Here is a 25,588-nt window from a genome sequence, read left to right as displayed (position 1 = left end):
CTTGGGAGGGGGTGGTCTGTCTTTCCTCCCGGGCCACCCCCTCCCTACTCCTTGGTGACGGGGCTCTGCAGGCCTCGCTGCCAGCAGCCAGGGGGCGGCGGGGAGCCGGAGTGGAGAGGAAAAATCCACCCATTTCCTGGGCAGATTGCGTCGGCCGCCGCCCGGACGTGTCCCCGCCTCCCGGCCGCGGCCCCCGCGCGCAGCCCGCGCGGCGCTCAGAGCCCGAGCCGGCGGCTCTTCCCGGCGGCGGGCGGGTCGCAGAGGACGGTGGGCAGCGGCGGGGCGGCCACTCTCCCGGGCGCCCGGGGCGGCGCGGCCATGGCCGGGGCTCGCGGGGCGGCGGCGGCGGCGGGCGGGCGGCGGCGGGCCGAGGGGGCGCGGGGACACGGCCGGGCGCCCCTGCCCGCCGCGGAGCCCGCCGCCTGAAGGCTGCCCGGGGCGCGGAGCCGGCGCCGGTGCGGCGCGGGCGCAGGAGGCATTCCAGGCGCGATGTCGGTGCCGCTGCTCAAGATCGGGGTTGTGCTCAGCACCATGGCCATGATCACCAACTGGATGTCCCAGACGCTGCCCTCGCTGGTGGGCCTCAACACCACCAAGCTCTCGGCGGCCAGCGGCGGGACGCTCGACCGCAGCACCGGCGTAAGTGCGCCCGCCGCCCGCCCTGGCGGGGCCTCCTCGCCCGCTCCCTCCCGGTCCCCAGCCCCGGGCGGGAGGGCGCCGCGCGGGGGAGCCGGGCGCAGGGGCAAGGGCACGCGCGGGGGCCACCCTGCTCCCCACACCCCAGCCTCGGCCACTCCTCCGACCGCGGTCCCCTCTGTGTGGCGCTTGCTGCCTCTGCCCGGTCCCCTCGCGGGGCCGGGGAGCCTGCCCAGGGACTCAGAGGCTTGGAGTCCTCGTTCAACTAATAAGTCCCTTGTTGGTAAGGTTAGGGAACTGAAGCAGGGGTCTTGGGGACTTGTCCAAGGTCACTCAGCAAGTAAGGGGTGGAGACGCGGTGGACCCCAGTCTGGCTGGGTCCAGCCGGGGCTGGGAACTGAGCCCGCCCCACTTTGCAAAAGCCGGACTGGACCGGCCGGAGTGGGCCCCGGGCGGGCGGGCTCCGGAGCTCTTGCCCTCAAAGTCCCAAGGCGTCTTTCTCTCCCCATCCCCATGCGGAGATCCATAAGGTCCCCGCCGGCGGAGGGTGTAGAGGGGCCGGGCGGGGCCCGGGGAGCCACAGCTGCGGGGCTCTCCCCTTGCCTTCCGCGCGATGCGTTGGGGGAGGGGGTGAGCGGCCAGGGCCGCCTCTGGACTGGACTGACTTAGGTGGTGGCGGGAGCGGAGGCTGAGCCGGAGCCACCGGGGAACGGCCGCTGGCGGGGCCGGCGGAGGAAGGGGCGCGCCTCAGGCTCGCTCCCTCTAAGCCGAAAGGAGAGGTGAAGGACACGCGGCTCCCTCTCGCGCTCCCTCTGGGCTGTCAAGGGCGCAGTGCTCGGGGAGGAGGTCTCCTGGCGACCCCTTGTAAGATGGTCATCCGTTCACCTCACCTGCTCTTTCGAGAACTGCAGGCGGCATTTTCTTCCTGATGACTTTGTTCCTACCTCTGGGTCCTGAGCTCCTGGGGTTGGAAATGAATCGAATGAAATGTATCTACTGTGGATTCCCTCCACCCAACTTCTCCCCATACCAACGCTAAAGATAGCAGGGAGGTGACTACCTGAGGCCACCGGGCAGGCTGCAGGGTCTGTGCCCGGGGTGTTTTCGGACAGTGGTGTCTGTCTGCCCCGTGTACATCGGCGGGACCACCTGAGCTGGGTTGCAAGGTGACACCAGCCATGTCACCATGTCAGCAGCCATGTGCAGCTCTGGTTTCGTGACCGTCCTTGGGCACACCTCAGGTTTGAGGTTGGGTGTGACCCCTGCCCAACATGTCACCAGCAACTTGGTGACATCTGCCCAATGGCTAGTGGGTGGCAGCCTGTGCAGAGTTGAAGCCCAGCATCTTTGCGGGCAGCCTTCACCAGACCGCCAGCAGGAACACTGCTGGGGCTCGGGGTCATCGCAGCTCTGGGCTAAGAGGCTGCTGGATCCCGGCTAGTACCACTGGTTCTGCTTCTCCAGTACCAGGGAGCAGCAGAGAGAGGCTGCACCAGCCTCCCATGCTCACCTTACGGGAGGAGATCCTATTTCTCAGTTACGTGCCGTTGTGACTCAACCAGCATGCAGTCTCCGGTCCCCTCTCCCCTCCACCTAGCCTATCAGTTGGGTCAGATGCCAAAACTCCAAACATCCCCTAAATTTTAAAATCCCTTGAATTAAAAAAAATGTTTTAAAGAGTCATGCCTGTTTGACTCCCTTCCAGCCCTGGGGATCCTGATGGGAGACCGTCTGTGTTCCTCCCTGTTTGTACCTCCCCACGGTCGGCACATGTCTTTGGACCACTTCTTTCTGCCCTTTCCCAGGGGCTGGACATGGACGGTCATCCCGGTGCGCTGCTTTCTGGTCTCACCTTTCTCCCTCCCTCTCCCTCGCCCCACATGCTCTCCAGGTGCTGCCCACCAACCCTGAGGAGAGCTGGCAGGTGTACAGCTCTGCCCAGGACAGTGAGGGCAGGTGCATCTGCACGGTGGTCGCCCCCCAGCAGACCATGTGTTCACGGGATGCCCGCACGAAACAGCTGAGGCAGCTACTGGAGAAGGTGAGTCTGTACAGGGTGTGCGCGCGTGTGTGTGCATTTGTGTGCCCACGCTAGCAGCAAGGTCCGTCCCAGCTCCAAGACCTCACTCTTCCCTGGCATGGCCCACTGCGAATACTGGTGAATGAATGAAACGGATGGATGGAGGGAGGGAGGGAGGGAGGGAGGGAGGAACGGAGACTCCCCCAGGGCTGCCCAGAAGGAGGCGAAAAGCTCCACTGGGAGCCACATGGCTTTAGCGAGGGAGCATTTGGGGCTCCTCTCCCACACCGCCGTCTCCGGGTCACGCCCACAGCCTGCGGTCCAGAGGGCTCAGAGCTGTTGCCCAGCAGAACCTGGGAGAGCTCCCTCGGAGCCCGGAAGCAGGGCCGCTGGGTGGCATCTTTGCCCCCTGCTGCTGAGTGGTTGGACCCGGCGACAGCCAGGCCAGGCGTTCACGCCCACGGCTGCCTTCCCGGTGCAAAAGCAGATTAAATCGTCACCTTTGTGACCCACCTGGGCCCAGCACTTGCGGTTTGAATCCGTTATTTCACTTGACCTTCACAAGAGCCAGGTGAAGGTGGCGAGGTTTTCACCCCATTTTAAGAAGTGGAAATCTGGGTCCAGGCAGGTGGGCTGACTCTCCCAAGGCAAACAGCCAGTGAGCAGGAAGCCGGGTTGGCTCTCAAACCCGGGGCCGGCCTCCCACCTGGCCCGCGACCTCTGCCCCCCACGGAGGCTGGCACTCCCCATGGATCTTGGCAACCCGCTGCCTGGAACATTCCGCCTGGGAACCCTGGGGTCTCAGGTAACCTGAGCGCCGGTTGTCCTGGGAGCTACTGAGGGGAGAAGGAGAAACAGCGGCCCTAGTACTCCACTCACCGCCCTCCCCAGGGAGGGTGCGTTTCACATCAGGCCCCTTCACGCCCTGCGGGAGAGGGGGTCACACCTCCCACGCCACACACAGATGCTCACGTACGCACACGCGACACACACATAGCACATATAACTGAACAGATACAGGCCACACACACACCTCACACGTACACACACCACACATGTACATACACCACATGTAACTGAACAGATACAGAGACCACACACACATATACATATGCAGTCACCACACACACCTCACACGTACACACACACCTTACACACCACACATGTTACACGTAAACGCTCACTTACACAGACACATAGACACCACACACAAATTTGCATGTGCATACAGACACACACACACACACACACACACACACACACACACACACACACACACCCTCAGTAAAGCCGAGACTTCTCCATCAGCCGAGGAGCGCTGGGGGGCCTGTGCCGGGAGGAGAGCCACCACCCCGGAGGGAGGCCCGGCAGCCGGCGGAGTCTGTCTAGTTCGGTTCAAGCCCGGCTCCTGCACAGACCCTCACACGGGTTCTGGCAAAGCAGGGCCCTTTCTTGAAGTCAGTGGGGAGGGAGGGGCGTCCCTGAGGCTGTCGCGGCCCTGCTGTATGGACGGGGCCCGGGCGGGAGGAGGGCTTGGGGCAGCTGCCGCCTGGCTCCCCTCTGAGGACCTGTGTTTTTGTGCTGCCGTCTTTGGTCACCCCAGTAAATCACTTGAAAAGAATTAAAGAAAAATGTATGTAACAGATTCCACAAACATTCATTGACACCAGACTAGACCGAAGCCTAATTGGGCCTTTAATTATTCATTATTGCAGAGGAGGGAGGTGGAGCTCGGAGGGGCCTCGGGCGGCTGGGGGGTGGCCCCTCAAGCCCTTGGGAGGCCGTGGTCAGTTCCAGAAAGTCTGTGAGCCCCTGGGAACACAGGCCTTGGAGGCCTCCTTCCTGCCTGTGTACACCACAGCGTTACTGCTTAAACATTTAAAGCCCGCTTTTACACCCTCGTGGGCACTGTGTTGCCGCCACTTCTCGGGGCAGAAGCCGTTTGTTGTATAGAGGGCCTGGCTGCTGTGTGAGAAGGGCAGGGCTGTGCGTCCCTCACTCCTTCCCCAGCCTCCTTCTCCCCTTTCCTTCTCGGTGGGCACCATCTGAGCATCTGTTCTGTCCGTGGGCCTGTGGTCCCAGCTGTGCCTGTGTCTCCAGCCGTGCCTGTGTCTCCAGCCTGGCCTCCTGTTCAAACCCACCTGAGGAGCTTCCAAAGGTGGAGCCTTCAGTCCCAAGCCCAGAGGTGCTGCTTTGAACTGGCCTGCGGTCTTGAGAGGAACCTAGCACCAGTGTCTCGTGAAAGCCAGGCCCTCACCCCGCGTTAGGGCTGAGGACCCATGGCAAAGGGCGGGCAGGGGCCTCAGGCTCTGTTCTCTTTGAAGAAGCTTATGGCCCAGAGCTTCAAAGTGTGGGCTCTGGAGTCGGTCCGGGCTTTGCATGGTGGCTGTCTGCTGTGTGACAGTAGCCAAGGCACTTAACTTCTCTGAGCCTTTGGTCTCCTTCTGTGTCAAATGAGACTTGAAATGGCGCCCACCTCCCAGAGTTTTGTAAAGATCGGATGAGATCCATAACGCAGTGGGCTCAGCAGTGCCTGGAACATAGAAAACGTCCCATAAGTATTAGCGATCAGTGGTCGCCTCCAGGCCAGCTGTGTCTGCTGCGTGGGCAAGTTGCTGCCGCCCCTCCCCCCTCGGCACCTGCAGCCACCTTGGGCGGGGTGGAGGATTGTGCCTTTGGTAGCTGTGTGACCTTGAACTCAGTTGGCTTCTCGGGGACACATCCTACAGGTAAGAGAATGGACGCGCCCAGAGGCGGGGCCTCTAGACCGGGAGCTCAGAGAAGATGCAGGAGTGTGATGGCCGCCTGGGGCTTGATTACCTGCTTTCTGGTCAGCCGGAGAGGGAGGTGCTCATCCAGCCTGGGAAGGACTATAGGAGGGATGTATTAAAGCGACTGAGTGACTTAGCATCTTGAAAATATGTTTTCTAAATTTAATTTAAAAACTTTTAAATGGTTAAAAGCATCCTTCTTTGGCAGCTGAATAGCCCAGAGGGCTGTGTGTGGCCCCAGCAGAAGAACCAGGCTGAAGCCCGCGAGGGTCCCGCAGCGTCTGCTCGGCAGGTTTTAGCGGCAGCCTTGTGGGTTTTGCTGTCCATCAAGAATCCCCCTAGGAGGAGGAGGAGGAGGAGGGGTCTTGACTGGAGCTGTCATTTTTGTTCCTTCCTCCCGCCCTACGGCTGTGCATTAGGTGCTGGGCCTTGCGCTTGCAATGAGGCCTGTCCGCTTCCCCCCGTTGTCCAGCAAGGCAGTTGAGACAGGGGTGTGGGTCACTGCCATGCAGGCATGGTGCCAACAAGGTGATGGTGTTTCCAAGTGGTGTGCAGCCACTTCTGGCTTGGCTCATCAGGGAAGCCTCCCTGGAGGAGGTGGCATTTGGGCTGGGCCTGGAAGGATAAAGGGAAATACAGCTTTTCTCAAAAGAAGTCCTCAGTTATTCAAAGTGACAGAACAAACTGTTGAGGGGGACAGGAAGACCTGAGGTAACAGAGCAAGTATATTTCAGTTTCCCCTAAAACATCGAAACAGAAAGGATCAGGGCGAGTCGGAGTCACCCACACACTGTATTTTACAAACCTGAATTTTTAAACTGAATACGTGTGCATTACTTTCAAATAACGAGCCATAGAATCCCAGGCATTTTTAAGCGCTGAGCTGAGTGGTATCCGTTTTTCCTCCTTTGGGTTTCTCTTTCTCATTTATTTTATTTGCGGGGGGTGAAGGACATACCTTAAGAAGTGCAAACCACACTATCATCTCTTCTTTTACTGACCAGGCAAAGCTAAGCCTCATCCCCAAATGATTTAGTTCCAAAAAAGGGAGGGTATTTGCAAATTCAGCAAAAAAGAAAACAGAAATGAAGATTTGCGGTTATGGAGGTATCTTCCCACTGGTAATTGGATTCGATTCTGAGAAAATGACCCAAACAGCACTTTGGCCACCCTGAGCCTTTTCCACCTCCCTGCTACCCCAAATGCATTGGCACAGAAGCGCAAGCCAGTTTCCTGAAAATAAAATGCACTGGCAGGTGGCTGCACTAAAACTGTTTTTCTTTGAAGCTCTCTGGAACCCTGTTGAATATTAAAGTTTCATCTTGAGGCTAGACTCAATTCAGATCTGCCTGTAAAGGTGTAGAACAGAGAGTCTTCATTTGCTGGGTGATTGATTCCTGAATCTCTGTTCTGAATGTACATGCTTTCAGAACAGTCATCTACCTATGATACTGTGGGATGTGACGGATGACGTGCAAGATGCAGAATCTGGGAGCCCAGTCACCTGCTTCCCGAGCACTGCGCTTATGCAATCAGCCCTCTCAGCGAGACACCCAGTGAGATTTAGGGGGAAAGAGGTCTGTGCCTGGAGATAGGGAAGCCCAGCTATGCTGTTCATCTTTGTTGGTGTTTATGCCTGCCTGACTGATTTCATCCTGCAGAATAAAGAGACTAGAAACAATCCCCTGCCCACGCACCCCAAAAAAAGAAGAAAAAAATCACCCAAAGCCATATGCCTGGAGCTATGACCAACAGGGAACCAGAGGTCCCTGCACCCCTGGTTGTAAGAACACGTCCTGGAAGATGGCAGAAGAAATGTTGACTGAACCAATTTGCTCTGTTTGGGGGGTTCTTGGTCATAACAATCCCTGCTGCTGGTGATTAACTAGTAAGTCACGCACGAGCCGCTTCTGGCTCCCAGTGGGCTGGCCATGTGGAAAAGGTCACTGTCGTTCGTTAGGAGGCAAATGAGGTCTGCAGGCACCTGCCTCAGCTCCGTCCTTGAATCTGTTGCCTTTTTGACAGGTGCAAAACATGTCTCAATCCATAGAGGTCCTGGACAGGCGGACTCAGAGGGACTTGCAGTACGTGGAGAAGATGGAGAGCCAAATGAAAGGACTGGAGTCCAAGTTCAAACAGGTGGAGGAGAGTCATAAGCAACACCTGGCCAGGCAGTTCAAGGTATGTGTGCTGCGCCTCCTCTCCTCCTCCCCCTCCCCGTCCTCTTCCTCTCCCTCCCCTCCCCCTCCTCCCTCCCTCCCCCTCCCCTCCCTCTCCCTCTCCCCTCCTCCCTCCCTCTCCCCTCCTCCCTCCCTCCCCTCCCCTCCCTCCCCCTCCCCTCCCCCTCCCCCTCCCCTCCCCCTCTCCCTCCCCTCCTCCTCCCTCCCCTCCTCCTCCCCTCCCATCCCCTCCCCTCCCATCCCCTCCCCTCCCTTTCCCCCCTCCCTCCCCTTCCCTCCACCTCTCCCTCCCCTCCCCCTCCTCCCTGCCCTCCTCCTCTCCCTCCCCTCCCCTCCCCCTCCCCTCCTCCTCCCTCCCCTCCTCCTCCCCTCCCATCCCCTCCCCTCCCATCCCCTCCCCTCCCTTTCCCCCTCCCTCCCCTTCCCTCCACCTCTCCCTCCCCTCCCCCTCCTCCCTGCCCTCCTCCTCTCCCTCCCCTCCCCTCCCCCTCCCCTCCTCCCTCCCTCCCCTCCTCCCTCTCTCCCCTCCTCCCCTCCCCTCCCCTCCCCTCCCCTCCCCCTCCCCTCCCCTGCCCCTCCCCTCCTCCCTCCCTCCTCCCCTCCCCTCCCCTCCCCTTCCCCTCCCCCTCCCCCTCTCCCTCCCCTCCCCTCTCCTCCCTCCCCTCCCTCTCCCCCTCCCCCTCCTCTGAGACTGCATGATTCCCCTTCATGCTCCCACTCTCCCTCCAGAATAGCAATTTGAGGCCAGGAAGGAACCCAGCAAGGATGCTCTTTTCCTTGCAAAGGGCAGCACTCCTTGGAAACAGGCCACCTGCCCTCACCCTGGTTTGGCAAAACTCACCTTGAAAGGGTCAGAGTTGAGGTGCGGTTTTCACACCTATTAGCTTCTGAGGCCAGGGCCCCAGGTCCCAGCTTCTCCAGCCAAGCTGCAGATTAGCCAGGAAGGCACGTGATTGGTCCTTCCCGACTCAACAGGTGCTGCAGGTGACCCACATTAGCCAAGGATCAGCTGAATTGATTACAGCCATTTCCTAATTGATTGATTATAGCCATTTCCTAATTGATTGATTGATTACAGCCATTTCTTAATTGATTGATTGATTACAGCCATTTCCTAATTGATTGATTGATTACAGCCATTTCCTAATTGATTGATTGATTACAGCCATTTCTTAATTGATTGATTGCAGCCATTTCCTAATTGATTGATTACAGCCATTTCCTAATTGATTGATTGATTACAGCCATTTCCTAATTGATTGATTGATTACAGCCATTTCTGAGCAGGGGTCACTCAGGGCAGTTCTTCACATCTGACCTAATTTAGCTGTGACAAGGCTCACGGTAGATTTGCAGGGAAGGAAGAGAGATGCCAACATCTTTCTCACTTCCCAGTATGTGTTCCTGTTCTCCACGTAACTCTGGACATTAAAGCCGCAGTTGGTTTGACCTAAATTTATATATACAGATGTACAAATATGTATATATACACCTAGAGTTTACTCAGCTTCCGCATGGTTAAATTGACAAATTATATGCCCCTTAATTGAGGTATACATGCATGTTAATCAGAAACCTAGCTCAGATGTAAATGAATGGGTCAAATCACACAGCCCCTCTGGACTGCCCTTTCTATGCTAATGTTTTCCTTTGATGTATGCTCCCGGCATGCATAGTTCGCTTTTAAAAGCAATACGTTATATAGATGAGATGGCAAGCTAATGAAGGTATAAACCTATATTATAAATAAAATAATAGCAGGTTGATCTGTTGAGGAGAAATGAGCCTATGGCAGGTGGACATGTCCTTGCTTCAGACATGTCATCAAGAATTATCTCGGCAAGAGATTTTGACCTGCCCAACCCCAGAGAGCTTGTGTCTCTCCTCGTAAGGCCAGCACTCCCTTCTCTGGGGTAGCCTCACATTCCTCTAAGGGTGTCTTCAGCATCTGTGGGCTAGATCCTCTTTGCAAGCACTCTGTCCCACTTCCCAAATCTGGGGCACTATGGCTCTGAGGGAAGAAAAGTAGCCCTTGCCTTTGACCACACTTTAATTGCCGTAAACACTTTCGGCAGAAATTGCTGTGAGGGCATCTACATAGCTGTTAAAGCAGTTTGTCTGGACTGACTCTAGCCTTGAAGTGTGATTTTTCTTTTGAAGTGACCGTGAAGATATTTGTCTGTTAATGGCTATCTGTTTAAGGCAGGCTAGTAAGCTAGTTCTTCAACAGTTTTCATTTTCTTGCTTGCAGGGCTAACTTAAAAGAGTTTTTTCAATGCTGCAGTGACTGAAGAAGCAGTCCACTCCCATGTAACCATGACAGAGGGCCAGAGAGCTTTTTTGCACCCTGCATTTTTACTATTATTTCCCGTTACTTAGCACCATACCCCTAAGGAACCTTGAATACAACCAGGATCTCTTTTGCATGCGACTGTAGATGCATTTCATGAATAGTTTGAACCCTTGTCAATGCATTTTCTGAAAAAACAAAAACAAAAAAAAAAGAAACTTTGTGTATGTGACTTACAGCATGTAACCTTCAGATGTTGCATTCTAAACTGACAATAAAGACCTTTCCCAAATATGTTGGTGTTCTAAAGACTGTTTAATATGCTCTTCTAACTCCTGTGGACCAGAATAAATCAATCCGTAAATAAAGCGGGAGTGTGGGCCTTTTCCCTCACCTAGGGAGAAGCCAGGCCAAGGCAGGGTGTTACAAGTTTTTGCACGCATCGCACTGAACCCAGCTTATTTTAACCTTGCAGGCGATAAAAGCGAAAATGGATGAACTTAGGCCTTTGATACCTGTGTTGGAAGAGTACAAGGCCGATGCCAAATTGGTATTGCAGTTTAAAGAGGAGGTCCAGAATCTGACGTCAGTGCTTAACGAGCTGCAAGAAGAAATTGGCGCCTATGACTACGATGAACTTCAGAGCAGAGTGTCCAATCTTGAAGAAAGGCTCCGTGCGTGCATGCAAAAACTAGGTAGGCCCAGAACCCTGCGGGGCGGGGCACCGCGCCGCCCACCTCCCCACTCAGCTCGCTCAGGCTTAGGGAGTGGTGCTGAAGTGGACAGCGCCCGCCTGGCGTCAGGGAGCCGTGGCTGGATTAGGGCTCCTGGGTAGGGCTACCTTGACAGATAGCCGAGGGAAGTAGGCACCACCGGTCCTAGGGCCTTGTCCAATCCTGTGTAGAGGCCAGCTCACAGAGCCCCTCGAACTGCACATCTGGAAAAAGGATGTTAGATGTTACCTACCATCTGAAGGACGTGTGTGTGTGTGTGTGTGTGTGCGTGCACGCACGTGTGTATGTGTGTGTTGGGTGACTTTTTAAGACACAGGTTTTCATAGAGCGGGAAACGTACATCTTAAGATTCCCTCCAGCTTGCGAACGAGGGCTGATGGAGCTCCCTGAGATACTGAATCACGCAGAAAAATCCATCACATCACAGTGGAAGACTTGCCATTCGCAACAAGCCAGGGAGTCCCTCCTGGTGCCTGGAAGGGGTGGGACTGGAGCCAGCGGCCCCTGGGCCCCTTCAGAATCTTATTTGTGGTTGATACCCACTCGCCTTATCAACTTTCGTGTTAATTGCTTTAGCAAATCTTAACGTGTCAGCGTCAGAGTCCACTTTTAAATAGCACATTTTAAATCCCAATTCCATTTTCAGGTTTTCTTAGGAAAGATTGGCTGGCCCTTCCACCCACTGTTCTCTAACACAGAGGTTGTTCATTTTCATATGGTTTACTTTTTAGAGTAACTTAGGGTAGCTTTTATAAAGGGTAATTCTGCTTTATGAAAAAGTTTCCTTTAGGTTTTATCTGATGTTTTCACTTGATTCCCTTTTCCTCCCCCACCCCACACACACTACAAATGCCTTATTTTAAACTTAAAACATCCCAAAAGAACAAATACTTTAAAAAAAAAATCCCCATTGCTATTAAGTGGGAGAGAGAGAACGTTCAAAGGGCAAGGAGGTCGAGTCAGCCAACCTTTTTGTTTGAACAGGTTCCCACATCTAGTTTATTTTTAATGCCGTTCTAGGTGCCCTAGTAAAGCTCCCCGGTCCGGGAGAGGGCAGTGAGCGATGGGATGAATCCATTAGGATGAATCCATTGTGATCTGTGCACTTGCATCACACGAGGGATTATCTGCTGCGTTTTTTCAGATGTGCTTCATGGCACCCACGTCCTGGTGCGTCCGGGACTGGGTGACCGGGGACAGTCCCGGGGAGGGGGTCTGGGCTGGACGGTCTCTACCAGCTCTTCCCATTTCAGCATTCAGGAGTCAGCGGGAATGTTTGAAATGCTACTGGTTACCAGGCTTATCAGTGGTTATGGGACTACATGAATACTTCTGGTGGGCACTGTCTTTGGGTTTCTACCCATAAAGCTCCCTCTACCCTAAGCTCCCGTCACCTCTCTCCAGACCCTCCAACGCTCCCCCTGAGGGCTCTTGGCCCCTGGGGGTTTCTTTGTTACTTATTTCTCCACAGTAGCATTTTTATTCCCCGGTAGACAGACCGTGTAGAAACCAGTGGGAAACCAAGATTAAACCTTCACATTTTCCGATTAACGGATGAAGGAGCCAAGTGGAAATTCAGAGGGGGCGAAGTTACCACTGATGAGAAGCTAAGGGTCTTTCCGGGAGGATTCTGCCCTTCCCAGACGAGCAGCCTTCGTGCCCGTACTCGCCCTATTTTTAGAAGCTGAGTGAATTCACTTTAGGGCTTGGGATCTTGGGGCTTTCACATGGTTCCCCTTGGGCCGCTGAAATAAGGAGAGAGGATGAAGAGGCCCCCGGAGCCCTGTTCTCCACCACTGAGTGCAGTTACTTCTGCGCTCACAAAGACCTTGACCTGTAGATGCACCTGCTGAGTCTTGGGGCGGGTGGGTGGGGGTCCGTCTTTCACCAGCACTCGGGTGGGTGATGTGGGTGAACACCGAACGGAGAACCCCCATCTGGGGGAGGCAGTGTCCTAAAGTGGTAAGTGCCACTCAATGGCCCTGTGGCTCAACCAAGGCACCGACCACTTTGCATTTCAGCCGCCTCTTCGTCTGTAAGTTGAAGGCGTAGGAGTCCCCGCGCCCTGGGGTCACTGTGTGAGTCCACAGACACCATTCACGTCACGGGCTGCACACCGTGCCCAGCACAGAGTAGGTGGTGACAGGACACGTAGGCAGGTGGGTACGTAGTACCCAATAGCTAGACGTGATTGCTAGGTAAATAGACAGCTAGACCGATAGGTAGGTAGGTAGGTCAGTAGGTAGTTAGATGATAGATAAGTAGGTTAGTAGGTAGGTAAACAGATAATACATAGGTAGGTAGGTAGATAGATAGACAGCAGATAATAGGTAGGTAAGTCAGTAGGTAGGTAGTTGGATAGACAACAGATAATAGGTAGATAGATAAGTAGGTAAGTCAGTAGGTAGGTAGGTAGACAGACAACAGGTAATACGTAGATATAGCTGCTGTTGCTTCTCCCGCTTCCTAGGTTTTCATTCAAGCTCGGTAACTTAAAGACCCAACGAATATCCTGTAGCTGCCAATTTTAGTCTTTATTTTAGCCTTGCAAATAGCTACCGTCTTAGCAGCCTGTTTCTTTGCCGGGAGGTTGCCGGTGAGCAGAGAACAGGGGAAGCCAGCACTGATGCTGTCCTGGGCGGTTAGGACTTCTGAAGATGCAGTGTCTCAGAGGTCGGCAGCTCCTTCCTCGGCCTCCCCCACCCACCCCCGGCCCCCCGCCACCTCCGCCTCTTGTCTCCTGGGTCTGAAGTCTGACTGTAGGTTCCTTTTGCTCTGGTGAACAGCATCTCGGTTACCTTCCTGGTGTAATGATGGGGAAGAGGGTCTCCCTGCAGTTTCCCCAAAGTGCTCTTAATTAGGTCTCTATTCTCTTCAAATCGTTGTTGCTGACAATTCCATACACAGGGAAAAAAAAAAAAAAACAAGGACTGCAGGTTCCATTGGTTTTCTGTTTCCATTTTAAATCCCTCTCTTGGTGGCATTGTGTGTTTTTCCTAATGTGTTCCTCACGTTCCCAGCCAGAACGTGAATCTGAAAGTCTGATTTCTGGAACTGGACATTGGGCTCAGCACCTCTCGGGCATCATCCGGAAGGGAGGCGGGTCCCCACGGCTCCCCTGCAGTTCCTCTGGTTCCCGGGCAAGGCAAGGGAGAGGCAGAGCTGCCCGGCGACCCCGTCCCCCGAGCTTTTACTGCCTCTCTGTGGACAGCCTGCGGAATCAGGTGCCCCAGCGCTAGACCAGCCAAAGGCAGAGACTTCAGATCCGACGCAGGACGTCGTTGGTCCTCATGCACGTGTCCCGGGCATGTCACGTGCCCGTTAGTGTCAGGCCTCAGTCCTGTCTGGAAAATGAGGGGAACTGGCTGACTTCAGGGCTTCCCCCAGCTGGACCGTCCTGGTTCTCCGGTGCTCAAGGCCTCTGTAGGGAAGGTCGAGGAGACAGAGAGAGGGGCCCTTACCTCCTCCCCAGAGGCCGGGATGGAGCTGGGTGAGTGAGCTGCTCCCAAGGACGGTGGATAAGTTAGCCCGTGCGGATTTACACTCAGGATTGAGAGGGAAGTTTAGGGTGTCTCAGTCTGCAGGGGACCGACTAGGACAGCGAGGAGGGAGGGGACCCGAGTCCAGGTGCCGCCCACGGCAGTGACCTCAGTGGTCCCAGCAGGCAGGCAGGTGTCCCCCCAGGTTCCTTCCGGGAAGTGCTAGGGATCGCAAGAGGTCTCTCAGCGTCCCCGTCCCTGCCCAGGTGTGGAGGGGAGATGGGCGTCCAGGGTGGCCCTTGGGGCTCTGGGCCTGGGCTTGCAGGGAGGCTGCTCCGTCCCCGGTTAGCTCTTCTGCAAGGACGTGTGTCTGTCTGAGCTCCCAGCTCTGCCAGCTCTTCCAGCTTAACTCTCCAGTCTTTAGGGATACAAGTTGGGACCGAGGCAGATGGGCCTGGAGGCGGGGCGGTCCCGGGACCCGTCTGCCTGCTGTGGAGCAGTCAGCCCCCTCAATCTGGTCTCTGGCCCGGTTCCTTGGCGGGCACGTCGCCCCGGGGCCTGCTTAGGCTCCTGTCAGAGGTCACTCGGGCTGTTGTTCAGAAGTGGCCTCCTTCTAGGAATGGCGGAGACCAGAGGATTTCATCTGCGGAGGCTGCTTTGTCCAGGCTCCCAGCTTTGCAAGGCGGCCCCCCTCCTGAGACCCGTCCTGGGCTCTCAGGGCCCTCCCAGCTGAGGGTGCAGTGCCTGGAGCCCAGCCTCCTCTGAGATGGACCTGCTCGGCTTCCCTTCCCTCCCCATCCACGAAGCCCAAGCGCTCGTGACAAGAGAGGGACACTTTCGTGAACGGAGCGTGCCAAGACTCTGCCTCGCGGCTCTGCCGTGGGGCTTTTTTAGATCCTGACGGTTCCCGAGGTCTTGGCAGAGCCAGTCTGGATGGAGAACCAAAAATAACTCCGTGACTCAAGCAGGGCGGGCAGCCTCCATCCCCAGTGGAGAGCCGAGCCCACAGCCAGGAGTTGGCCGAGCAGGCCTCACGGGCCAGCTGGACCCTTCTCTGCTGCCTCATCCGTGATTTTAAGGCTCCCTCCGAGAGACTGGGGGAGGGTGGGCTCAGCCCCTCGGGCCAGGGTGCACTGGAGGAGACCTCAGCCCAGGGCGGGGCGGGGCTGGAGCTGGTGCAGATGCCCTCCTCCCACCCCCCAGCATCCCCGCAGACAGTCTCCCCTTCTCTGCAGCCACGTGTGGGCCGAACGCAGTGGGACCATCCGGGGCAGCCCCGAGCCTGGACTTGGCCACAGTCTCAGTGTGAATCCATGGCCGCTGGCCTCACTGGGCACTTATGCGTGACGGGCATCCTTCTAGAAGCTCCCCACTGGTTAACTGCTTTAATTCCCACCACCGCCTCTGGGGTGGGTATCCTTCTGGCAGATAAGGAAGCCGCCCTCAGAAGAGGCGGCCCACCTTCCGTCCCCCGCCCCGCCCCGTCCCCTCTGGCGGGTTACGTGGCAAAGCAGTGGGCTGACGAGGATTTTCTGGGAGGTGGATAGTTATACCTCTCAGCTCCTGAGGGGTGAGTCATTTGTTCGTTCATTCATTCGTTTTGGACAGCTCCCCCAGGCTGAGCCTTGCGGGGGGGAGGGGCGTCCTGCCTGGGTCGTGAGACCCGGACGCCCGGGGCCACGCCCAGGGGGTGTGCAGGCCCAGCCTGGGTCGGGGAGGCAGGGTGGGTGCCGTCCAGAAGGGAGCGGGCTCTGCAGAGGCGTCGGTGTGGGTCCAGCCACAGAAGACAGGAGGGCAGGAGCGGGGTGGGGGTCTGGCTGTCCCGATGGGGGTGGGCCTGAGCAAAGGTAGGGAGGCGAGTAGAGCTGGGCAGGTGGCCGAGCCGGGCCTCACCCGCCAGCGTCACCTTCTGAATGTGATGTAAAGGATGGATGTCTGTCTCCTTCGGGGGAGGTCGTCCCAGGCCGGGTGTGACCGCTGAAGGCTGGGCAGGGCGTTGGCGTGAGTGGACGTCTCACTGGGAAGTGTGCCCGCGATGGGGCACCAGCAGGCATCCCACCCGGGGCCCCCGATCCGTGACACCCTTGGGGCCACGGTGCCTTGGGACTTCTCCTTCCGGGCGGCAGACAGGACCACTGTCCCTGACTCAGCGGTGGGGAGGCCCTGCACGGGACATTCACACGGGGCACTTTGCTGGCCTCTGGGCAGCAGGGAGATGGGCTGTCTCTGGTGTTCGATGGCCCCCGTTAGCATTTCCCACCCAGTTCGGAGGGTCTGCTGTCTCCGGGGGGCAGCCCAGAATCCCCCAGGGTCACAGAAACAAAGAGGGTGCTGGGGGGAGACCGGCCTAGTGTCCTGCTTCTCCCCTGCCCTCCCTCCTCCAGACGGAACCCTCAGGGAACCCCACCCCAAATTCTCAAAACCCTCGTGGGATGAGAACCTGGTCTGGGGCTCTCGTGGGCATGCACGCTCTCGCGAGATTTCCAAGGACCCACTTTTTTCTTACTTCTGGTTGCAGTAGATGTTGGCTAACCTGCACGTAATGTCCAGTCCCTTTGTCCTCTGTCTGTCCTCCCTCAGATGGGGGGTGTGGACAGGGCCGGCCTTGAGGGGACAGTATTTCAGTGGGAAAAAGTATGCAATTCCTCCTGAAAGGGGAACAGGCAAATATACGCTGGGAAGGGATGGGCGAGTAAAAATAGTTGAGTTCCTTTTTCGAATCTGGGCCAGAGGCAGCAGCCTGGGGAGTGGCACCGCTGGGTCTTAGGAGCGGGGCAGCGTGACTTGATGGGAATTTGGCTGTAAAGCCGCCTTTCTTCTGCTTTGCAGTCAGCTCTTAATCCCGGTCCAAAGCCTCCGCGTTGCCCAGATACAAGCTCTCCTGACAACACAAAGAGACAGAGGCCCCAGGCACTGGGCTGGGGGTCCAGGGAGTCCACTTCTCCAGTCTTGTTCAGTGATGCTGATGGATCTACTTGCCCCACTTTAAGTTTGGCGAGAGAGTGGGAGGCACCCCAGACAGTGCAGAGGTGGCCATGGGCCCCTCCCCGAGGCTGGGCTACCTCACTTGGCGGGATGATCCCCGGCTAAACCACGGTGCCTGGGTTAAGTCACTGGCAATCCTCTGAAAACGCGCAGGTCTCCTCTAAACTTTGCAGACTGACCTCTACATCGGCTAATACAGTGGGAGTTTAGCAGAGCTGGGTAGTTACACGCAGGCCTGGCCTGGAAGAAAGGGAGGGTGTCCCAGTAGGCACACGTCCCGGCAGGGCAGGACCCACTGCCTACGTTGAGGGGCCAGTCGGCTTCTGAGGCTCAGGAACCTTTTGCCCTTCTGAGGCTGTCTGAGTTTACTTATTCCGGAAGGCTTCAGGGCTACGCACACAGGGTGGCATCCAGGTGGCAGGAGGGGGATTTCTGCTGGGCATGGTGGCTGCCCGGGGCTATCAGGGGCAGTGGGAAGGGCGCTGGGCTGTCGGGAATGCCCGAGTGTCGGTGTGGCCCCGAGCGTATCCCAGCCCGTCTCCCGCCTCCATCTGTGTGACGGGAGGGCGCCGTCACCCCCGTGCTCTCTGCTCCGTCAGTGACTTCAAATCCCAGCCCTCCGGCCCCTGGGCACCTCCTCCAGGCAGTAGGGAGCCCGCTGTCACCCTGCAGGGAAGCTCACAGGCCCTCCAGGGGGAAGGAGCGCCCTTCCTCCTGCGCTGGACCGCAGATGCACTTTCTCCTTAGGAGGTCCAGCGGCTGCCACCCCTGCTTCCCAGAGGAGAAAACTGCGTCTGGGCGAGGCTGGCCGCCCCGTCGGGCGGTGCGGCCCTGGCACCCCCGGCCCTAGGCCCAGGGGGCTGCACCTCCCTCTCCCCACCCGCCCTGGCCTCCGTTGCTCCCTGCTTGGGGGAGGGGGTGGTGGCCTCTCGCCTTTGGGGCTGGGCCCAGGCACTCACTCCCCCACGTCGTGTCCTCTCTTGCAGCGTGTGGCAAGCTGACGGGCATAAGTGACCCCGTGACCATCAAGACCTCCGGCTCGAGGTTTGGGTCCTGGATGACGGACCCTCTGGCCCCAGAAGGTGATAACAGGGTAAGTGCTTCCTTCATTGGATCTGGGTCTGGGGCAGGGGGGCTGTGGACGAGGGAAACTTGGTGCCCCCGGGGTGGGGTTCCAGGGACTTTGGGGAGAGGCCCAGGTCCCTTGCCGAGGTCCCTGTACTAAGGCAGAGTCACAGACCGCGGGGTGGGTCCGAGGACGCCTGCGACCCCCTCCCCGCGTGTGGCTCTGCCCCTGGGAGCCGAGGGGCCGCCTCCGGGCTGAACTCTTCCCATGCTCACAGCAGTGTCCCCGCTCCGCAGGGACAGCATGGTCAGGCCTTCTTGTTTTAATGACTTCTCATTTGCGTTTCATTTGCCATTCCTTTCATGGCTGATGGAAACTCATGTTCTTTTTTGATTTAGGAGAAAAGCCATGTTCTTTTTTTTCTAGACTCTCCCCCCCGGGTAAAGACCTCATAAAAGGAGAGAGAGACGACCCGAGCGGCACGTCTGTCTTGATCGGGATGGGGTGGGGGCTGCGTTGCGTTCTGTCGTCGGAGTCCCTTCGGGGCGTGGGGAGCAGAGGGCTGGCTGGCTGGGAGGATGGCTCCTGGCCCACTGGGCCCGGGTAACATCCGTCCATCACCACAGCGTCCTTCGGGAGCGTTTCAGCGAAGGGAGGTTCCGAACGCCCAGGGTTCTGGCTCTCGGTTGGAGGAAAGGAAGTGTGGGCATCCCTGTCCCTTGGTGGTCCACCAGCCTGACCGCTGGCACCCGGAGAGAACCATCACAACAGTCCAGGGCCTCTCTTACCCAGCCCCTTGCCTGCAGGACGTTTAGAAAATAAACACTTAAAAAAAAACTTCAACTCTTCCTCTGGGCAGATTGAGAAAGGAGCTTAGGAATTTGAGACCCTCTCAGCCTTGTCTGGAGGATTTTCAGTGGGGAGGGATCTTGAGACTTCTGATGTCTGCTCCTCCCCCAGCCCCATTCCCACCCTTTAGACAGTGTGCTCGCTTCTGTTTAGATCAGGAAGCGGCACGTTCTCCTTCTGGGGAAGACGCCTGGGGGGGCCATGACGGGCTTTCCAGCGATCTGGGCGTCTGTCTTTTTATACCACAACCTCCAGTGGGAGGAACCCCCGTCTCTCCCCTTCCTTACCCACCCCCCCCACCCCCCGGCAGGCCAGCAGCCTCTTCCCAGACCTCATCCCCGGGTCTGCAGGCAGAGAGTTCTGGAAGGAGGGGGCCGGCTACAGGCTGCAAACCCGGGAAATGACCGGGTCCGGTATTTTGGGGGTGAAGTTTGTTTGTGTTTTATTTTCTGAATGGTGACGGCCGGCTGGTCCTTGGAAGTTTTCTAAGAATTTAACTGGCCAGTTAATTACCAGTTAATTACCAGTGAACCATTTGATTGGCCAGTTGTTACCCTGACTGCTCTTTGGTTCCATCTGCGTCCCCCTGGAAAACAGCACTTTGGTTCCGAGTTTGGTTAGGAATGGACTCTTACTGCGGGCGTCAGTCATAATGACAGTGATGCAGACGCGAAAACAAGACGGTGATGGCATGAAGCCCTGAGCGCGTGACGTTTATACTGAAATACAAGAGGAAGTCTTGGTTTCTAGGACGCAGCGACACGTGTGCCCAGCCCTCAGCTGAGAGCACCTGTGCCTGTCCTGGTTTGGTCCCACGGCTGCCCTCCAGCCGGAGATCATAGTTGTCTCTGCTGTGTCGATGAGAAAACGCAGGGCCAGGAGGGTCACGTGACTTGCCCAAGGTCTCAGGAAAGGCTGGCCGCTGGGTTTATTAACCATTTATTTACCGCGATACTCCAGGTTGAGTCTCCCGAGTCACCCTCCTCTCCGTTGCCTTCTCCCCACCTCCCGCCTGCCCTCTGCCTGCCCCACCACACACACCCCACTGACCCAGCAGGCCTCTTGGGATCCGTGAGCTGGAACCAATGACCTTGGTGCTACAGAGGAGGAACCCCGGTCTAGAGGATTTCGCCCCATCTGTCACCGCAGATGTGCCTCTGGGTCCCCACGTTGATGTCAGTTTCCTTGGTTGTAGTGAGCGCTCGTCAAATTTTCTTTTCTCAGAGATCACGTATCAGGGCTCCTGGAATCCCCCGTACCGTGAGGGTGTAGGTTCATCTGCCGTTGAGGTGGTGATGGATGCTTTTGGGAATTAGACATCTCTTTTCTGCTTGATGAGCTGATCACCGTCCAGGAAAGGGGGCCCTGGTGATGGACAGAATGCAAGCAGGAAGGCGGAAGGGGGGCCTTTGTGGAGCTGACTGCGTGGGGAGGGAGGGAGGGGACCAGCTCGCTGGCAGGGGACCCTGGGGGCCTGCTCCAAAGCTATGGGCAGTCGGCAGTCCTGCCCCAAGCCGTGAGATCAGCACAGCCACCGGCTCACAGCCTGCTGAGTGACACGTCCCCAGGTCCTGCCATTGATCTAGAAGGGAGCTGGTTTCTTTTGTTTCGATCTTTTCCATTCTCCGTCCAGTTTTGATCACACACAGGAGACCAATAACTCGCTCCCCCCCCAAAAAAAAAATCAGTGTCAGCTTCAGTGCAGGAGGCCACAGAGGGCGAGGAAAGAGGGGTGTGGCCAACAGCCAGGGCGGGGAATTGCCTTGGGACCCCTGTCCGGGAGCCCTCAAAGGGGCTTTCGGGTCCCCCTGCCTTTGTGCTGAGCTGTTAGGACCAGGTTAGCTCGTTCATTAAGCACCACCTGTGTGTAGGCACTGTGCTGGACTCCGGTGGTCCTCCACCCTGTCCAGAAGCTTCTGATGGCACCAGAGTTCCAGAAGCCATGCTCTCGTCACCCCAGGCTGTGTCCCTCCCCCGGGAGAACAAGACGCTGAGGCGCGTACCTCTGACTGTGGACCCTTCTAAGGTCCGGCATCCACCGTCCCTCTTAACAGCCGTGCTTCCACCGTAGAAGTCCCAGGCCCACTCACATCAGACAGTGGTAAGGGGACCAGCCAGCCTCTGGCCCCCAGGAAGTTCATGTTCGGAGGGGTTGTCTCATCACTAGAACACCTCTCATTTCCCAAACAGCAGTGAGTTTAGTGTTTAAAGGTCCTTCCCTGTCATCTAAACAGTGTCACAGCCATCCAGGTATTTTATTCCTACAGAATCCGTCGTCCTGAAGGTCGTATTATCCGAACTGCATGGTCACACTGTTTCGTGTGGTCGGGGACGGTCTTGGGGCTGCTGACCTCGCCCCCCTTTCAAGCCTCACTCCTCAGTGAAGCCTCCCACCTGTTCAGCTAAGGGCTCCCTTTAGAGCATCTTTCCCACCCGTGCCGGCTCCTTGAGGTCAGGCCCTGCCAGGAGGACATGTGACAGATGCCTGCCTGGCCAAAGGGAGGAGAGGACGTGGTCACGTTACTAAGCCGGGCCCTTTGGGCGGGGCTTCCCTCCCCCGCTCCGCCCCTCCCGGGTACATCCCTGCATCACGTAAGATGGGGCCAGACTCGACCTGCCCTGCCCTGCCCTGCCCCGAGATGGCCTTCTTCACTAAAAAGCACATGGAAACAATAGGGACAATTAGGAAAACCCCACGTTCTCCGTAAACTCCACCGTGTGGAACCAAAATGCAGTCAGGATGTGGGAATACCCAGGTTTTCTTACAGGGGAGCTGGCGTTGGGCGTTTTGATTCCAGTGAGCTGGCAGGCCACATCCACTCAAGGCGTGGCATTTACAAAGAAAGAGTCCGGAGGTGGCTTTATCTTATCTCTTCTGGCAAAGGGACCCTCGTGGATGGGGGAGCTTGCGCACTGGCCTCAGACCTGCCGAGGGGACTCTTCTCGCAACTCGCCCGGGGGGCCTTCCTTCTGCTGACAGAAGCACCCACAGCGGGGGCTCTGCGCCCTGATGCCCCAAGGGCCCCTTTCTCCCTTGGGCTTCCCTGGCTTCTGTTCCCCGGTGTGTTCTCAGCTCTCCCCCTTCCTCAGCCTGGGGCCCCACGGTCCTTCCCGCAGGACAACGGCCACAGGGAGCTGCAGCCCGCATGGAGCGTGGCCCTGAGGTCACCAGCGCCCGGAGGGCAGGGAACGAGTTCCCATCGCTTGGAGAACAGGAGGTGCGTGGCCACCTGGGCCACCTGAGGCATCCTACCGGGCGCTGGTGGGTGAAGCGGGCATTGTGGTCAAGCCCAGGAGTGAGCGAGTGGAAGGTCGCCGTCCCCTTCTGTCTGTGCCCGTGAACAGAACCTGCTTTATGGGGTCAGTTGGGCATTTCAGAGGACGGCCTCGGGAGTCTGGGAGGAAGTGGCCCAGTGAAGACAGGCAGTGGGTGTGTCCTGTGCGAGATGCAGTCTGCTTTCTGGTGAACAGACCGTGTGGCCCTGGGCGAGACCCTCACCCCTGGGCCTCTCTGAATTGAGGACTTGGAACAGGTGGTCTCGGGGACCCTGCCGAACGTTAGAATCCCCTGGAAGCTTTAACCAGCCGATGCCCGGCTCTACCCCCAAGGTCTGTGCCATTGTTCTGGGGTGTGAAAGCTCCCAGGAGACCCAGCCAGGTTGAGGACCCCAGTCCCAGGCCTCCGCGGTTCAGATGCAGCGGTTCTGGGCGGCATCCTGGAGGGGACGGGATTCCATCTGAGCCTTGGAACGTGCAGCAGGCGGGGCAGGACAAGGCATTTGAGGTGAGATCAGAGTGAACTCGTGGGGGTGGGAGGCACTGCCAGAGGTGGGCCCTCATCGCAGGCCCTGGGGGTCCCATGATGCACTCCTCTTTTGCACAGAGGGGCTCACTGGTGGCCTAAACCCTTACACATTTAGCACCTGTGCTGATTTTCTCTCCCGCCCTAAATTGCCTTTTCCAAGTGTTGCCCACTGTGGCCAATTTGCCAGTTTATCGGAGGAAAAGGCGGTTTTAAAATCCTTAGAAATTGGATGCTGCCTTCATGCAGCTCTGCCCACAGGAAGGAGGTGTTGATCCCTGGGGGTCCAGGGATGCATCAACCCACCCGGGTCCCCACCATCAAAGACCCACTCGTGGCGGAGGCAGAGCGAGCCGAGATGGGGGCGGTCAGGAGAGGGTGCAGAGCAGGGCTGTCACTTGAGCTAAGTCTTGAGAGGAGCAGTGAGCTCCCTGTCTGGGAGGTAGCCAAGAGGAGGCGAGATGTCAGGGCGTCTGCACATCACCCTGCAGACCTCTGACACCTTCCGCCCAGCCCTGCCCTTGCCCCGTTCTAATGCGTGGCCCGCATCGCCGAGGGCTGCTCGGACGGAGGCTAAGGATGATGAAAAGCCTCAGATGAGACCCAGTCTTTAAAAAACATGTTGTTAAAAACAAAAAGCACATCTGCCTCTACGCGTCTGAATGGAACAAGGTTACAGGTTTGGGTTTTTTTTTTTTTTTAATTTTTAACGCACGCGCAATACCGTGTCTGAAAACTCCCACGTCCTTAATCCCTCCTGCAGCCGGCAGAGCCCTCGATGGATCAAGCAGCTGCCTTCTCGCCAGACAGATGCACTGGGAACGGCATTAGCCCGGCAGATTTTCCTCTGACTAACTGCATTGCTTTCTAATTTGCTCCCATGTTGGTTGAAAATGACTAAAGCGTTTTGTGCAAAGTCTAGACAGCTTTCGAGTCAACTGGCATTTAAGCAGTCATTGGAAAGCTCTTCTTCTTGTGACCCCAAACTTGGGCCTCTGCTGGGTTTGTTATCTTGGTTGATTTGAGCAATCAGAGCCTTCTGGAAGCCCGGATTCCTCGGGGAGAGGCACTTTCCCAGGACTGGGCGTGACAGAGTGATTACGCTCGGAGCATCCCAAGTGCCAAATTAATGACGTCCCCCCGCCGGACTGGTGGTTCAGTCCGGCCTGCTGTGAGGGCCTGGACGAAAGGAGAGGCCTGACGCACGCGCCCCCTGGGATATCGGGCATCGCCCTTCCTGGCGACCTTGATAACGGCCATCCCTGCAGACTGCCCGGTGTTGTGGGCACTTGTCCTCCTGCGGGCCCAGGCGGCTGTGCCCTCTGCCACAGCGTCCTGCTGGAGGGCGGTGCCACCTGCTGCTGGAGGGCCAGCCTTCCCAGATGACCCAGAGCCTGGGGGCAGCCCCACCGCTTGCGAGAACGGCAGAGGGTAGCTGCCAGCCACGCCCACGGCACGCCTGCGGGGTCCCAGGCCGTCGGTCCCCACCCCCCTGTGCGTGGTGTCCTTTTTCCAGGCTGGACGCTTCCTCCCCTGGTGGGGAGACAGCCCTGGCCCCTCGTGAAAGGCACCCCGTAGGTTTGGAGGAAGGACATGACCCTGTTTAGTCTGTTCTCTCCCAGTCCTTCCAGCTCCTTCTCTGGGTGCCAAATCACTAAATGCCAAGTCCAGGAGGGGATGCCTACCCGGGAGGGGTCCCCCCCGCTTCAGCCCCACTGACAGGTCCGCTGTGTCCGCAGGTCTGGTACATGGACGGCTACCACAACAACCGCTTTGTCCGCGAGTACAGATCGATGCTGGCCTTCATGACCACGGACAATTTCACGTCCCACCGCCTCCCGCACCCCTGGTCCGGCACGGGGCAGGTGGTCTACAACGGCTCCATCTACTTCAACAAGTTCCAGAGTCACATCGTCATCAGGTTCGACCTAAAGACAGAGACGATCCTCAAGACGCGCAGCCTGGACTATGCCGGCTATAACAACATGTACCACTACGCGTGGGGCGGCCACTCGGACATCGACCTCATGGTGGACGAGAACGGGCTGTGGGCTGTCTACGCCACCAACCAGAACGCCGGCAACATCGTCGTCAGCAAGCTGGACCCCGTGTCCCTGCAGGTGCTGCAGACCTGGAACACCAGCTACCCCAAGCGCAGCGCCGGCGAGGCCTTCATCATCTGCGGGACCCTCTACGTCACCAACGGCTACTCGGGGGGCACCAAGGTCCACTACGCCTACCAAACCAACGCCTCTACCTACGAGTACATCGACATCCCCTTCCAGAACAAGTACTCACACATCTCCATGCTGGATTACAACCCCAAGGACCGCGCCCTGTACGCCTGGAACAACGGCCACCAGATCCTCTACAACGTCACCCTCTTCCACGTCATCCGGTCTGACGAGCTGTAGAGTCCCCTCGGCCTGGAAGCCGAGGGTCCGCGTCCTCCACCCACCTGGAAATTCCTGTGGAACAGCTGCCAGATGAATATCTGTGAGACGAACAAGGCTAATTTGGAAAAATCAGCAGCAGCGTGGACTCCGGCATCACGGGGTGGCGTTGCCCCCCATGTTTCTCCACCTCCAGCCGGAGGGCGGCCAGTGTGGGAAGAAGCCCCCGTATACACGGCTGGAACTGCAGCCCAGGGCTCCCTGGTTCCCCCGCCCTGGTCCCCTTTCTGGTCAATATACTCAAGAAGTAGGGCACTGACTGTTGGCCAGTTCTTACTGAGAACAACCCACTGTTAGGATCGCATGGACATGTCCGTAGATCA

The 25,588-nt window shown here is 57.4% G+C and overlaps 1 protein-coding gene across 4 annotated transcripts; it reads left to right on the top strand.

Moving 5' to 3' along the window:
* Positions 1-489: 489 nt before the first annotated feature.
* Positions 490-25,226, top strand: OLFM1 (olfactomedin 1). Of its 4 annotated transcripts, none has more exons than XM_065878532.1 (6): positions 490-639; positions 2,528-2,677; positions 7,453-7,608; positions 10,373-10,592; positions 18,082-18,188; positions 24,552-25,226. In XM_065878532.1, the coding sequence occupies exons 1-6, from the start codon at positions 490-492 to the stop codon at positions 25,224-25,226; spliced, it is 1,458 nt and encodes a 485-aa protein (XP_065734604.1). The 4 variants fall into 4 exon arrangements, with proteins under 4 accessions (XP_065734604.1, XP_065734605.1, XP_065734603.1 ...); XM_065878533.1 differs by having other exon boundaries at positions 490-651; positions 2,549-2,677; XM_065878531.1 differs by having other exon boundaries at positions 490-654.
* Positions 25,227-25,588: the final 362 nt, after the last annotated feature.

The sequence above is a fragment of the Phocoena phocoena genome, chromosome 6 (genome assembly GCF_963924675.1).
Source record: "Phocoena phocoena chromosome 6, mPhoPho1.1, whole genome shotgun sequence".
Classification (NCBI taxonomy): Eukaryota; Metazoa; Chordata; class Mammalia; order Artiodactyla; family Phocoenidae; genus Phocoena; species Phocoena phocoena.
This window is presented reverse-complemented; position numbering and strand designations above follow the sequence as displayed.